General features: G+C 39.5%; 1 protein-coding gene across 1 annotated transcript; it reads right to left on the reverse strand.

Moving 5' to 3' along the window:
- Positions 1 to 2,306: 2,306 nt before the first annotated feature.
- Positions 2,307 to 12,905, reverse strand: LOC139974337 (uncharacterized). The gene is made up of 3 exons (XM_071981387.1): positions 6,011 to 12,905; positions 5,143 to 5,407; positions 2,307 to 4,053 (listed from the first exon to the last, which is right to left on the reverse strand). Exons 1-3 carry the CDS (start codon positions 12,782 to 12,784, stop codon positions 3,794 to 3,796), a joined length of 7,299 nt encoding a protein of 2,432 aa, XP_071837488.1. The 5' UTR covers positions 12,785 to 12,905; the 3' UTR covers positions 2,307 to 3,793.
- Positions 12,906 to 14,980: the final 2,075 nt, after the last annotated feature.

Below are 14,980 nucleotides of genomic sequence, written 5' to 3' on the forward strand. Positions count from 1 at the left end.
ACAATAAGAAAAGAGGGAGTTGGGGAAGGGGGGTGTGGGGTGGGGGGGGGTCATGTCTTGTGAAACAAAACAAAACAAAAACAGAGAGAAAGTAAACAGATTTTCATTTCAGAATTAATTGTATAATCAATTAACTTATTTCGACCTTTTGTATTGAGTAACGTTGACAGCGTATACAGATATAATACCAGCATCACAGCTTATTTCATATTGAACCAAGGACATATCCCGGTCATATTTGACAAAAAGACTCTTAGAAATTTATTTTAGAATATTTCTTAATGATTTTCACGTATAATTAGACATTCAATGCAGAATTTATCCTTCACTGCTAGTCTGTGATGATTTTTTTTAGCACTTGGCAAAAGCAGCTGTTTTGAAAGTTTCTCGCTCGGACACTTACAGTTGGTATATTACAACTATAAACGAAAACAGATTCCGGTGCAAATTCAAGTTTGACAGTTTTCTTCAGAAATTGCATCGAAATGAACGTTAATTATGCCGATGAACTCTTTTCTTTTTACAGATATTATAAGGATATATTTGTTTAAAGTATTAAGTATGTTATAAAGAGTCTAAAAAGCAGTGACGTTGTCTGACATTGAATGTGAGGGTGAAGGGGGGGGGGGCGGAGGGGGCCCAAAATTAAAGCATTTGTGTTGGGCACAGAATGAGGTTATAATGTATACTGGCGCCAGAGGCGACAGTGCATGTGAACCCGGCCCCAAGCCCACATAGCTTCTGGCCCAGTGGACCGACGTTGCTACCTAGTGGGCTTGAATTGGGAAGCTTTGCTTTTTTTTTCAACAATCCAGACATTATATCAGCTTCAAATCAACATAATTTTTTTAGGCAGACGTGAAAATAATATATTAATAGTCAGTAGAAGTCAATTTAATGTGTATCTTACTGCCAAGGTCTACTTTTGATCGTGGAAAACTTTATTTGCCGTGCCTCTTCCTTCCGTCTCCCCCCTCCCCTCCCTCTCCCGTACCCCTCCAACGCCACTACCCCTCCCCTCCCTCCCCTTCCCGCTCTCGTAGAAGCCACTGATAAAAAGTCGTCTTCAGCTCAGACTGATGAAGTTGAAACTTTGCAAATAACGTACGCAGTTTTGTTTGTCCTCCTTCATACCTGCCATGATTTTTTTCATTTTCTTGCGTTTTATTTTTTTGTCTTAAAAAGCGATATTTCATCGGGGTACATCCAATCTTCTGACAAAACAAGTCTTCATCCAGGAAACGAAGCGGTTTTGAATCGGAAGATAATGATGATTAAATTTCGCGGTCAGAGACCTAACCAAACCACTGTAACCTGTTATTGCGGTAGTACCAGCTTCCGAGCAAAAATAAGAAATGTTTATGGTTCCTCCCAAGTAGAGGGCGTCATTAAGAAATTAATGAAGAGCACGAGCAGTTAAGGAAGACTAATGTCAGACATCTTTGTACTGTGATGAATCACGGAGCTCAGTGGATGAATATACCTTCATTTACATATTACATTATTATCACCATAAAGAATCGATGACCTATTTACGAACAGTTATACCAGGGGGATTTTTTAGAAACTTAACCCTTTTCTGTATTAAATCGTTAATATGTCATTACTGCAAAATCAACATTTTTGATGAGATGCACTCACGGTTCCGGAGAAAAAGAAAATGAGAGAAACAAACTCTCCTTTATTTTCATTATATACATGCAGAAAATTGGCCCTTGTAACAATTGGTGTTCTTTAAATCTTTGTGTCATCGCGTGAAATCCTAAACGAAAAAATAAAGCTGAACATTAAAATTAATTCGTTGTGTATTTCTACTTGGAACAAGGTAACATCTAATATAAACAATTTGCGTTTTTTTCATGTAAAAGGTTTACCTTGACGATATTGATTGAAGAAAGAAAGAAAGGACCACGAAGTATTCTGCATAGTTTGTTTGACAAAACTAAAAACTACGAATAACATTGTCTTCTTTCATATATTTTGTGTGACAATTGAGTGAAGAGATATATCTTTTTAACCGATACATAACATCAATCAAAAAACGTTATATTGTAACTTGCTTGTCAAAGAGTTTGATGAACTCTTCTGTTTGGAATATGAGAGATACAGATGGTGATCGTAACTGTCGCCCTCTATTTGAGTCACTCGTATATATATATATGTATATATATATATATATATATATATATTTATATATATACATTTATATACGAGTGACTCAAATAGAGGGCGATATATATATAACAATAATAATCATAAAAATATATTAATTAATTATAACAACAACTCCAAACCATATCCGACTGACTTAAACAGTTACCTGAATCTTTATGGGGGACCAGATGTGAATAAAGTATTGGGGTGTGGGGGTTCTACTCTCGAGTCACTGAAGCCAGCTCCCGTGTATCTGGGTTTAAGGGTCATCCCCAGGCAAAATAGAAAACAAGAAGTAAAATTGTGCATTCTGAGGCATGCAGATAACTTAGACTTTTATAGGTAGCTCTAGACGCAATGTTGTGCTTATAAATAAAATTTCACACGCCTGACTTAGGTAGTGATCTAAATCGTTATTAGAGAACCAGATGCAATGAAGGATCATATAACGGATGAGATGTTGTCCTGGGGTTGTAGTAGCCGTGTGGGGGGGGGGGGGAAGGTACTCCCCCGAAAAATTCAGACTCCAAGGCTAAAAGGCAAAAACTAAAAGGCGCAATCTGAGGAATATTTATACTGCAATTTGGGCTATAGAAGGAACACGTAACGCAAGGTTTGGCAAAGAAATAATTTGTATCAAATTGAAAAGAGAGGGTACACCCGTAGAAGTAGTCCTATTCTTCCCCGGCAAAAGGCAAAAATCCCCAGATTAGACCATATCCTCTCGACTGACGATAAGAGGTGAGGGGGGGGGGTGGACCCGGCCGTCGCCTCAGTTGCGCACGCCACTGAGAAACGACGATAAATTTTAAATAAACGATATTTTTGATACTAATTTAACCATAACAAGGTCTGTTGCTTACTGACTCAAGACTTTACTTCACTGGTCTGATTAATCACCCTTTACCAACCCACTTACTTGTTTGACCCAATCAGTCGATGAGGCAGAATGTACTTTACGCATAGTAGTACGGATAGGAATCTGTGAATCTTTAGTAACTTTCGGTCTCCATTTGAAATCATTTTTTTTATTATTATCATCTTTTATGAGGGTAGTCCTGCTCAGTGCCAAAGCACTGCTTTCCAGAGGACCCCTCAATACAAAACAAAAATATAATTGCATGCAGTAGAAAAACGGTAAACATCAAAAAGCACAAAAAGGACGGCAAAAAGATAGAAAAACAAATATCAGAAATCTAAACAAAATATATGTTTTCATATTGCGTTTAAAAATAATAATATTCCGCAAGCATTTCAATCTTGGGGGAAGACTGTTCCACGACCTGCCTCCAGAAAATTTAAAGGACCTTTTACCATTCCCAGATCTAACAGGAGCAAGTAAAACATCATTAGAGCAGCTAGATCTAGTTCTGTACGAATGGCTATCTCTCAGTAGAATTGTATGATCAGTAATGTACAACAATAAAACCTGTAAAGCGCATAATTAAAATACAAACTGGCACACAAGTTCTGATTCATTTGCCAGGTTGAATGTTTTGGTATAACATGTATTGGTTATAACTCATATTGCTCATATTAAATCATAAATCATGTTAGTAACAATACATTAGAACATTACATGGTTTCTTCTTATTCAACTTTAACTGTTAATGACCGCCCAATCTAGACCGGTTGTCATCTAGACAGGCCTAATTTTCATTTCAACGTATTTTATGTTACGTCTACCTCCTGGCATTTCGAACCAGCGTATGCTCGCATTCTTATTTGCTGCATTGTAGTCACCGTTGAGGTTATAACGTCCACATTGCTTGTACCACCAGGCACCGCGACGTGTAAAAGCACAGTTTTCTCCTGTATGCCTGTCATTGTCCTGGTCGAAAGTACTGAAGTTAGTGTGTAGATGGGTACCAAAAGAAGCACGTAGATACGAGTCACCGCCTTCAGAATTTAAAGAAAGAAAGAAAAGAAAAGAAGAAACGAAAACATTATTTAGTAAAGTAAAGTACATAGCTAAAACTGATTATAGTACAGTTATAATATAACTATATCCGCTTCCTAGTTGGTAAATATATCTGCGACGGAACTCTCCTAAATTGATCTCGGGCCATCGAATTCACTTAAATGACACAGTTTGACTCCGTCTACAAGTTCGGTTCTTTCCTACAAAAAGTGACACAATAGCACATTTACTAGAGAAGAACGTTAGACTATGTTAACTCTGAGTTTACTAGACGTGCTCGAAACTTTTTACAAGTTTTACAACAAAAGAGGGCAGGCAGAGCGGATAGAGGTTGCACAAACCCCAATTCCCCTCATTTTAAGTAAATATCTTTGATACTGAAAAGTACCCTTTTTCGATTTTAGTCCTTAATAGATAGGGCAACTTTGTTGAGTAGTTAATATGGAGTGTAAATAAAAATTGCCGCTTAGTTGGAAAACATTAAAATACTGCGATTTTTGATTGTGAGTGCACATACAATCCATTTTGTCGGAATGATGGTATGTGTGATTATGTGATTTACCCTCTGATATAAATGTCACATGCCTCACTGCCCCGAATGTCTTACCCCCTCGCCCTCCTCGTCAGATTGAACCATTCTCCGGGCCTCCTTACACGAGGACCGCTGTAACCAGACAGCAATTTAAACTTTCAAACCGACTGATATTGATGTTCAATGGCATGTTGTATAACATGGTGTTACGTAACTGTTGAAACTTCTGTCAACTATTATAATTGTACTTAAAGGTATGCTGTATTGGGCCCAGATATGCTAGATATTAAAATATGGTCATCTTTGGTCAAAATTCTTAAACTGTTTTTATTGCAACCTTCGAAGAAATTTGTTCTTCACTGGGACATTCAGTCATCTGGTGTGTTCCTTAAAAAATTCTGAGAACAATTTGAAGAGTAAAGACCTCCAGGAAAACACTTTTTGAAAACTTCTAGCAATTATAGCGTGTTATTATTTGGGGCCTATACAGACTATCTTTAACGACAACATCATTTGAAACGATCTTAATACAAACCTACGGTACCGCTTGCAGTCCCCAACCCCGACAGTTGGTAGTAGTCCTTTTCATCGCTAATGCGGAAGAAATCGTAGTTTACGAAGTAAATATCTCCTAGCCTGTTCACCATATCGATTCGGAGTTGATAGTCACCTTGATTTGTCAGGTAGTATAACTTATCGTTACCTAACCAAAATTCATGATCCAGGTCACCGAATCCATACTTGTAGCTGGTCCAATTACGAAAAAAATCAACGGAACCATCAACACGACGTTGAAATACCTGCAGTGGATAGAAGCACGAAACCTACATTTTGTAGAACATTTATAGGAATAATGTTTTCCTGCAGTCTCTTAAAGGAATACTACAAGCCATTGAAATTATACAGAAATACACAAATGTATCCTGCCGACTGCATTTCTTTGATGCAAATATACCAAGCTTTATTGCACATTTTTCAGATGTACTAGGTGGGACCATAACGGACGTAAAAGTAGTATTATCTATATCATCTGTTAAAACTGTTTATTAGCCTTATCATTCACTTGACGATGGTGACTCATTTTGTCATATTTACCGTCAGGAGTGTTCTATAGGTATATACATATCAGTTGTGAAAATGTTGCAGACAAAGTGTACTGAACAATTTGAAGTTATTTTGAAAGCAAAATACACAACAATCATAGATTAAAGGGCTTATAAAAAAGAAGTGGTCTTACATGTAATTCATATAAAAAAATCCGCGGCACGTAAACAAGATTCTTTGAAATGATTCTTTTTGTTAAATATATTCTGTAATGTTCTTATCGTCCAGATTTTTTTATTTATTAGTTAGGGTAAATTTGGAACTACAGAATTGGTCACCGTCGCTAACATATAACTTACCGTCCAGCCTCCACCATTAGTAGTCATATTACAAAAGACCTCAAAGTTAGAACCACTCCAATTAAACGGCTTTATGGAATAAATGCCGGTGGACGAGTTACCAGCATTGTACACATCAAGACAGTTGGTCATCGTTGAGTTTTTCCCTATAAAGTCTTCAATGCGATTGGTGATGCTTTCATCCGTGCTTCCAATTACCCGAGTGATGCTTTGAAGGTTCTGTGTTGTGCTGCCATAGTTTTGAGTGGTTCGTTTAAGAAACTGAGCATAGGTCGTTGACATTTCACGTTGATTCATGGTGTTTTTAGCAAATTGTGATGTTCTTTCAGCGGTTTCAGTTTCAACCTCACTGTATTTAATAGTGTCTGTAATTTGTCGGGTATAGATTGCAAGTGGTAGGGAATCAGTGAGAATGGATTCCTCAATTAATTGTGTGATGCCTTCCGTAGATGGGATCGTTCCTTCAAATGACTGGGAGGTACTCTCAACTAGTTTGGTGGTACTTTTTGATGATTTGCTAGACTTTTCGGATGGCTGGTTAGTGCTTTCAAATAATGTAGTTATTTCTGTAGATTCTGTGGTGCACGTAGATGGGAATGATGTTCTTTCAATGGCTGCTGTTATCTCTTGAGCTTCGGTGGTGTTTTCAACAACTTGATTTAATATCTTAGTAATTCGAACAACAGCGTCAGGTGTCCGTGTTGTGCTGTCGTATTCCCGAGTAGCTCTTTGGTTTGGTTCGTTGTTTGTGTCAAGTGATCGGGTGTTGATTTCAATGTTTTGAGTGGTTATTTCAAATGGTTTAGTGTCAGTAATACTTGTGCGGTCAGAAAGTGCAATGGTTACTTCATTCCTCATATCGTCCTGGGCCGTTGCTATTTCACGTTGTTTGGTGGTGCTTTCAAGGAATTGTGATGTCTCGTCACCGGTGTTAATTTGAAATTTCCGTTCTGTGACGTCTTTGGTCATGGTGGGCTTTGGGATGTTTGTAGATGGCAACCTAGATCCTTCCTGGTTTGCTGGAATTTTACGTTGATTCGTGGTGCTTTCAAAAACTTGGGATGCTCTCTCAGTGGTTTCAGATTGATGGAGATGTGTGTTAACATGATTTTGTTGAGTAGTGTCTGTAATTTGTCGGGTATTACTTTCAAGTGGTAGGGAGTCAGTTATAGTGTATTCCTCAAAGATGTAAGTGATGCCATCAATATATTGAATATTATCTTCAGGTGACTGTGTGGTACTTTCAAGAATATTGGTTGTACTTTGTGATTTGTGATTTTGTTGAGTTGTGTCTATAATTCGGGGCGTATTGCTCTCAAGTGGTAGGGAGTCAGTTATAGTGTTTTCCTCATAGATGTAAGTGATGCCATCAATATATTGAATATTACCTTCAGGTGACTGTGAGGTACTTTCAAGAATATTGGTGGTACTTTGTGATTTGTGATTTTGTTGAGTAGTGTCTATAACTTGGGGCCTATTACTTTCAAGTGGTAGGGAGTCAGTTATAGTGTATTCCTCAAAGATGTAAGTGATGCCATCAATATATTGAATATTACTTTCAGGTGACTGTGTGGTACTTTCAAGAATATTGGTTGTACTTTGTTGTTTGTGAATTTGTTGAGTAGTGTCTATAATATGGGGCGTATTGCTTTCAAGTGGTAGGGAGTCAGTTATAGTGTATTCCTCAAATATGTAAGTGATGCCATCAATATATTGAATATTCCCTTTAGGTGACTGTGCGGTACTTTCAAGACTATTGGTGGTACCTTGTGCTGATTTGCTAGGCTTTTCGGATGGCTGCTTAGTGCTTTCAAATAATGTATTTCTTTCTGTAGGTTTTGTGGTGCTCAAAGATGAGAGTGATGTTCTTTCAATGGGTACTGTTATCTCTTGAGCTTCCGTGGTGCTGTCAACGACTTGAGTTAATATCTTAGTAGTTCGTAGAACAGCGTCAAGCTTCTGTGTTGTGCTGTCGTATTCCCGAGTAGCTCTTTGGTTTGGTCCGTTGTTTGTGTCAAATGATCGCGTGTTGATTTCGATATTTTGAGTAGTTATTTCAAATGGTTTAGTGTCAGTTATACTTGTGCAGTTAGAAAGTGCAATGGTTACTTCATTCCTCATACTGTCCTTGGTCGTTGTATGTTCACGTTGTTTCGTGGTGCTTTCAAGGAATTGGGGTTTCTCGTCACGGGTGTCAGTTTGAAGGTTCTGTGTTGTGACGTCTTTGGTCACAGTGGGTTTTGGGATGTTTGTAGATGACAAGCTAGATCCTTCCTGGTTCGTTGCTATTGTTTGATGATTCGTGGTACCTATTTGAGGTTGGGACGTTCTGTCAGCTGTTTCAGATTGAAGATTCTGTGTTGTGACGCCTTTGTTCATGGTGGGTTTTGGGATGGTTGTAGATAACGAGATAGGTCCTTCCTGGGTCGGTGATATTGTTCGATGATTCGTGGTGCTTTTAGAAGATGGAGACGTTCTTTCAGCAGTTGCAGATTGAAGGTTCTTTGTTTTGACGTCTTTGGTCATGGTTGGTTTTGAGATTTTTGTAGATGACAAGCTAGATCCTTCCTGGATCGGTGATATTTTTCGATGATGCGTGGTGCTTTTAAGAGATGGGGACATTCTCTCATGCGTTTCAGTTTTAAGATTCTGTGTTGTGACGTCTCTGGTCACGGTGGGCTTCGGAATATTTGTAGATAAAAAGCTAGATCCTTCCTGGGTCGCTGCTATTGTTCGATGATTCGTGGTGCTTTTAAGAGATGGGGACGTTCTGTCAGTAGTTTCAGTTTGAAGTTTCTGTGTTGTGACGTCTTTTGTGACGATGGGTTTTGAGATTTTTGTAGATGACAAGCTAGAATTTCCTTTAGTCGCTGTTATCGTTCGATGATTTGTGCTGCTTTGAAGAGATGGGGACGTCCCAGCAGCAGTTTCAGTTTTAAGATTCTGTGATGTGACGTCTTCGGTCACGGTGGGCTTCGGGATGTTTGTAGATGAAAAGCTAGATCCTTCCTGGGTCGCTGCTATTGTTCGAGGATTCGTGGTGCTTTTAATAGATGGGGACGTTCTCTCAGCAGTTTCAGTTTGAAAGTTTTGTGTTGTGACGTCTTTGGTCACGGTGGGCTTTGCGATGTTTGAAGATAACAAGCTAGGTCCTTCCTTGGTCGGTGATATTGGTCGAGGATTCGTGGTACTTATCTGAGGTTGAGACGTTCTGTAAGCAGTTTCAGTTTGAAAGTTTTGTGTTGTGACGTCTTTCGTCACGGTGTGTTTTGGGATGTTTGTAGATAACAAGTTAAGTCCTTCCTTGGTTGGTGATATTGATCGATGAATCTTGGTGTTTTTTTGAGGTTGGGACGTTCTGTCAGCAGTTTCAGTTTGTTGGTTCAGTGTTCTGACGTCTTTGGTCTCGGTTGGTTTTGAGATGATTGTAGTTGACAAACTAGATCCTTCTTGGGTCGCTGATATTTTACGTTGATTCCTGGTACTTTCAAAAACTTGAGATGAACTCTCAGTGGTTTCAGATTGATGGAGTTGTAAGTTAACGTGATTTTGTTGAGTAGTGTCTTTATTTTGAGGCGTATTGCTTTTAAGTGGTAGGGAGTCAGTTATAGTGTATTCATCAAAGATGTAAGTGATGCCATCAATATATTGAATATTACCTTCAGGTGACTGTGTGGTGCTTTCAAGAATATTGGTGGTACTTTGTGATTTGTGATTTTGTTGAGTAGTGTCTATAATTTGGGGCGTATTGCTTTCAAGTGGTAGGGAGTCAGTTATAGTGTTTTCCTCAAATATATAAGTGATGCCATCAATATATTGAATATTATCTTCAGGTGACTGTGTGGTACTTTCAAGAATATTGGTGGTACTTTGTGATTTGTGAATTTGTTGAGTCGTGTCTATAATTCGGGGCGTATTGCTTTCAAGTGGTAGGGAGTCAGTTATAGTGTATTCCTCAAAGATGTAAGTGATGCCATCAATATATTGAATATTACCTTCAGGTGACTGTGTGGTACTTTCAAGAATATTGGTTGTACTTTGTGATTTGTGATTTTGTTGAGTAGTGTCTATAATTTGGGGCGTATTGCTTTCAAGTGGTAGGGAGTCCGTTATAGTGTTTTCCTCAAATATGTAAGTGATGCCATCAATATATTGAATATTATCTTCAGGTGACTGTGTGGTACTTTCAAGAATATTGCTGGTACTTTGTGATTTGTGAATTTGTTGAGTCGTGTCTATAATTCGGGGCGTATTGCTTTCAAGTGGTAGGGAGTCAGTTATAGTGTATTCCTCAAAGATGTAAGTGATGCCATCAGTAAATTGAATATTACCTTCAGGTGACTGTGAGGCACTTTCAAGAATATTGGTGGTACTTTGTGATTTGTGATTTTGTTGAGTCGTGTCTATAGTTTGGGGCGTATTGCTTTCAAGTGGTAGGGAGTCAGTTATAGTGTATTCCTCAAAGATGTAAGTGATGCCATCAATAAATTGAATATTACCTTCAGGTGACTGTGTGGTACTTTCAATACTATTAGTGGTACTTTGTGCTGATTTGCTATGCCTTTGGGATGGCTGGTTAGTCCTTTCAAATAATGCAGTTTCTTCAGTGGTGTCCGTGGTGCTCTTAGATGATTTTCTTTCCATGGGTGCTGTTATCTCTTTAGCTTCCGTGGTGCTGTCAACGACTTGAGTTAATATCTTAGTATTTCGAACAACAGCGTCAAGTTTTTGTGTTGTGCTGTCGTATTCCCGAGTAGCTCTTTGGCCTGGTTCGTTGTTTGTGTCAAATGATCGCGTGTTGATTTCGATGTCTTGGGTGGTTATTTCAAATGGTTTAGTATCAGTTTTACTTATGCGGTCAGAAAGTGTAATCGTTCCTTTATTCCTTATTCCGTCAGTGGCCGTTGATATTTCACGATTTTTCGTGGTGCTTTCATAGTATTGGGATGTCCCGTCATCGGTTTCAGTTTGAAGATTCTGTGTTGTAACGTGTTTGGTCATGGTGAGTTTTGAGATTATTGTAGATAACAAGCTAGATCCTTCTTGGGCCGATGATATTTTACGTTGATTCGTGGTGCTTTCCAAAAATTGAGATGATCTCTCAGTGGTTTCAGATTGATGGAGATGTGTGTTAACGTGATTTTGTTGAGTAGTGTCTTTAACTTTGGGGGTATTGCTTTCAAGTGGTAGGGAGTCAGTTATAGTGTATTCCTCAAATATGTAAGTGATGCCATCAATATATTGAATATAACTTTCAGGTGACTGTGAGGTACTTTCAAGAATATTGGTGGTACTTTGTGATTTGTGATTTTGTTGAGTAGTGTCTATAATTTGGGGCGTATTGCTTTCAAGTGGTAGGGAGTCAGTTATAGTGTATTCCTCAAATATGTAAGTGTGGCCATCAATATATTGAATATTACCTTCAGGTGACTGTGTGGTACTTTCAACAATATTGGTTGTACTTTGTGCTGATTTGCTAGGCTTTTCGGATGGCTGGTTAGTCCTTTCAAATAATGCATTTTCTTCAGTGGTGTCTGTGGTGCTCTTAGATGAGAGTGAGGTTTTTTCCATGGGTTCTGAAATATCTTGAGTTTCGGTTGTGCTGTCAACGAATCGAGTTAATATCTTAGTAGTTGTAACAACAGCGTCAGGTTTCTGTGTTGTGCTGTGGTATTCCCGGGTAACTTTTTGACCTGATTCGTTGTTAGTGTCAAATGATCGGGTGTTGATATCAATGTCTTGGGTGGTTATTTCAAATGGTTTAGTATCAGTTTTACTTATGCGGTCAGAAAGTTTATATGTTCCTTCATTCCTAATTACGTCCGTGGTCGTTGATATATCACGTTGTTTCGTGGTGCTTTCAAGAAATTGTGTTGTTCCGTCACCGGTGTCAGTTTGAAGATTCAGTGTTGTGACATCCTTGGTCATGGTGGGAGTTGAGATTTTTGTATATGACAAGCTAGATCCTTCTTGAGTCGCTGCTATTGTTCGAAGATTCGTGGTGCTATTTTGAGATGGGAACATTCTGTCAGAATTTTTAGTTTGAAGGTTCAGTGTTCTGACGTCTTTGGTCATGGTGGTTTTTGGGATGTTTGTAGATGGCAAGCTAGATCCTTCCTCGTTTGCTGGAATTTTACGTTGATTCGTGGTGCTTTTCAAAAGTTGGGATGTTCTCTTAGTGGTTTCAGATTGATGGAGATATGTGTTAACGTGATTTTGTTGAGAAGTGTCTATAATTTGGGGCGTATTGCTTTCAAGTGGTAGGGAGTCAGTTATAGTGTATTCCTCAAATATGTAAGTGATGCCATCAATATATTGAATATTACCTTCAAGTGACTGTGAGGTACTTTCAACAATATTGGTTGTACTCTGTGCTGATTTGCTAGGCTTTTCGGATGGCTGGTAAGTGCTCTCAAATAATGCATTTCTTTCAGTGGTTTTTGAGGTGCTCGTAGATGAGAGTGATGTCTTATCGATGGGTTCTGAAATATCTTGAGCTTCGGTGGTGCTGTCAACGAATTGAGTTAATGGCTTAGTAGTTGGAACAACAGCGTCAAGTTTCTGTGTTGCGCTGTCGTATTCCCGGGTGTAAGTTTGAAGGTTTTGTATAGTGACGTCTTTAGTCACAATGGGTTCTGGGATGTTTGTAGATAAAAATCTAGATCCTTCGTTGGTCGGTGATATTGTTCGATGAATCGTGGTGCTTTTAAGAGATGGGGACGTACTGTCAGCAGTTTCAGTTTGACGATTCTGTGTTTTGACGTCTTTGGTCATGGTTGGTTTTGAGATTTTTGTAGAATACAAGCTAGATCCTTCCTGGATCGGTGATATTGTTTTATGATTTGTGGTGCTTTGAAGAGATGGGGACGTCCTCTCAGCATATACAGTTTTAAGATTCTGTGATGTGACCTCTTCGGTCAAGGTGGGCTTTGGGATGTTTGTAGATGAAAAGCTAGATCCTTCCTGGGTCGCTGCTATTGTTCGATGATTCGTGGTGCTTTCAATAGATTGGGGCATTCTCTCAGCAGTTTCAGTTTGGAGGTTCTGTGTTGTGACGTTTTTGGTCACGGTGGGCATCGGGATGTTTGTAGATGAAAAGCTGGATTCTTCCTGGGTCGCTGCTATTGTTCGATGATTCGTGGTTCTTTCAAAATATGTGGACGTCCTGTCAGCAGTTTCAGTTTGAAGATTCTGTGTTGTGACGTCTTTGGTCACGGTGGGCTTTGGGATGTTTGTAGATAACAAGCTAGATCCTTCCTGGGTCGCTGCTATTGTTCGATGATTCGTGGTGCTTTTAAGAGATGTGGACGTTCTCTCAGCAGTTTCAGTTTGAAGATTCTGTGATGTGACGTCTTCGGTCAAGGTGGGCCTTGGGATGGTTGTAGATGAAAAGCTGGATCCTTCCTGGGTCGCTGCTATTGTTCGATGATTCGTGGTGCTTTCAATAGATTGGGGCATTCTCTCAGCAGTTTCAGATTGAAGGTTCTGTGTTGTGACGTTCTTGGTCACGGTGGGCTTCGGGATGTTTGTAGATGAAAAGCTGGATCCTTTCTGGGTCGCTGTAATTGTTCGATGATTCGTGGTTCTTTCAAAATATGTGGACGTCCTGTCAGCAGTTTCAGTTTGAAGATTCTGTGTTGTGACGTCTTTGGTCACGGTGGGCTTTGGGATGTTTGTAGATAACAAGCTGGATCCTTCCTGGGTCGCTGCTATTGTTCGATGATTCGTGGTGCTTTTAATATATGGGGACGTTCTCTCAGCAGTTTCAGTTTGAAGATTCTGTGTTGTGACGTCTTTGGTCACGGTGGTTTTTGGGATGTTTGTAGATGGAAAGCTAGATCCTTCCTGGGTCGCTGCTATTGTTCGATGATTCGTGGTGCTTTCAATAGATTGGGGCATTCTCTCAGCAGTTTTAGTTTGAAGGTTCTGTGTTGTGACGTTTTTGGTCACGGTGGGCTTTGGGATGTTTGTAGATGAAAAGCTAGATCCTTCCTGGGTCGCTGCTATTGTTCGATGATTCGTGGTTCTTTCAAAAGATGTGGACGTTATCTCAGCAGTTTTAGTTTGAAGGTTCTGTGTTACGACGTTTTTGGTCACGGTGGGCTTTGGGATGTTTGTAGATGAAAAGCTCGATCCTTCCTGGGTCGCTGCTATTGCTCGATGATTCGTGGTACTTTTAAAAGATGTGGAAGTTCTCTCAGCAGTTTCAGTTTGAAGATTCTGTGTTGTGACGTCTTTGGTCACGGTGGGCTTTGGGATGTTTGTAGATAACAAGCTAGATCCTTCCTGGGTCGCTGCTATTGTTTGATGATTCGTGGTGCTTTTAAGAGATTGGGGCATTCTGTCAGCAGTTTTAGTTTGAAGGTTCTGTGTTGTGACGTTTTTGGTCACGGTGGGCTTTGGGATGTTTGTAGATGAAAAGCTGGATCCTTCCTGGGTCGCTGCTATTGTTCGATGATTCGTGGTTCTTTCAAAAGATGTGGACGTCTTGTCAGCAGTTTCAGTTTGAAGATTCTGTGTTGTGACGTCTTTGATCACGGTGGGCTTTGGGATGTTTGTAGATAACAAGCTAGATCCTTCCTGGGTCGCTGCTATTGTTCGATGATTCGTGGTGCTATTAAGAGATGTGGACGTTCTCTCAGCAGTTTCAGTTTTAAGATTCTCTGATGTGACGTCTTCGGTCACGGTGGGCCTTGGGATGGTTGTAGATGAAAAGCTGGATCCTTCCTGGGTCGCTGCTATTGTTCGATGATTCGTGGTGCTTTCAATAGATTGGGGCATTCTCTCAGCAGTTTCAGATTGAAGGTTCTGTGTTGTGACGTTTTTGGTCACGGTGGGCTTCGGGATGTTTGTAGATGAAAAGCTGGATCCTTTCTGGGTCGCTGTAATTGTTCGATGATTCGTGGTTCTTTCAAAATATGTGGACGTCCTGTCAGCAGTTTCAGTTTGAAGATTCTGTGTTGTGACGTC

Source organism: Apostichopus japonicus, chromosome 9, assembly GCF_037975245.1.
Source record: "Apostichopus japonicus isolate 1M-3 chromosome 9, ASM3797524v1, whole genome shotgun sequence".
Classification (NCBI taxonomy): domain Eukaryota; kingdom Metazoa; phylum Echinodermata; class Holothuroidea; order Aspidochirotida; family Stichopodidae; genus Apostichopus; species Apostichopus japonicus.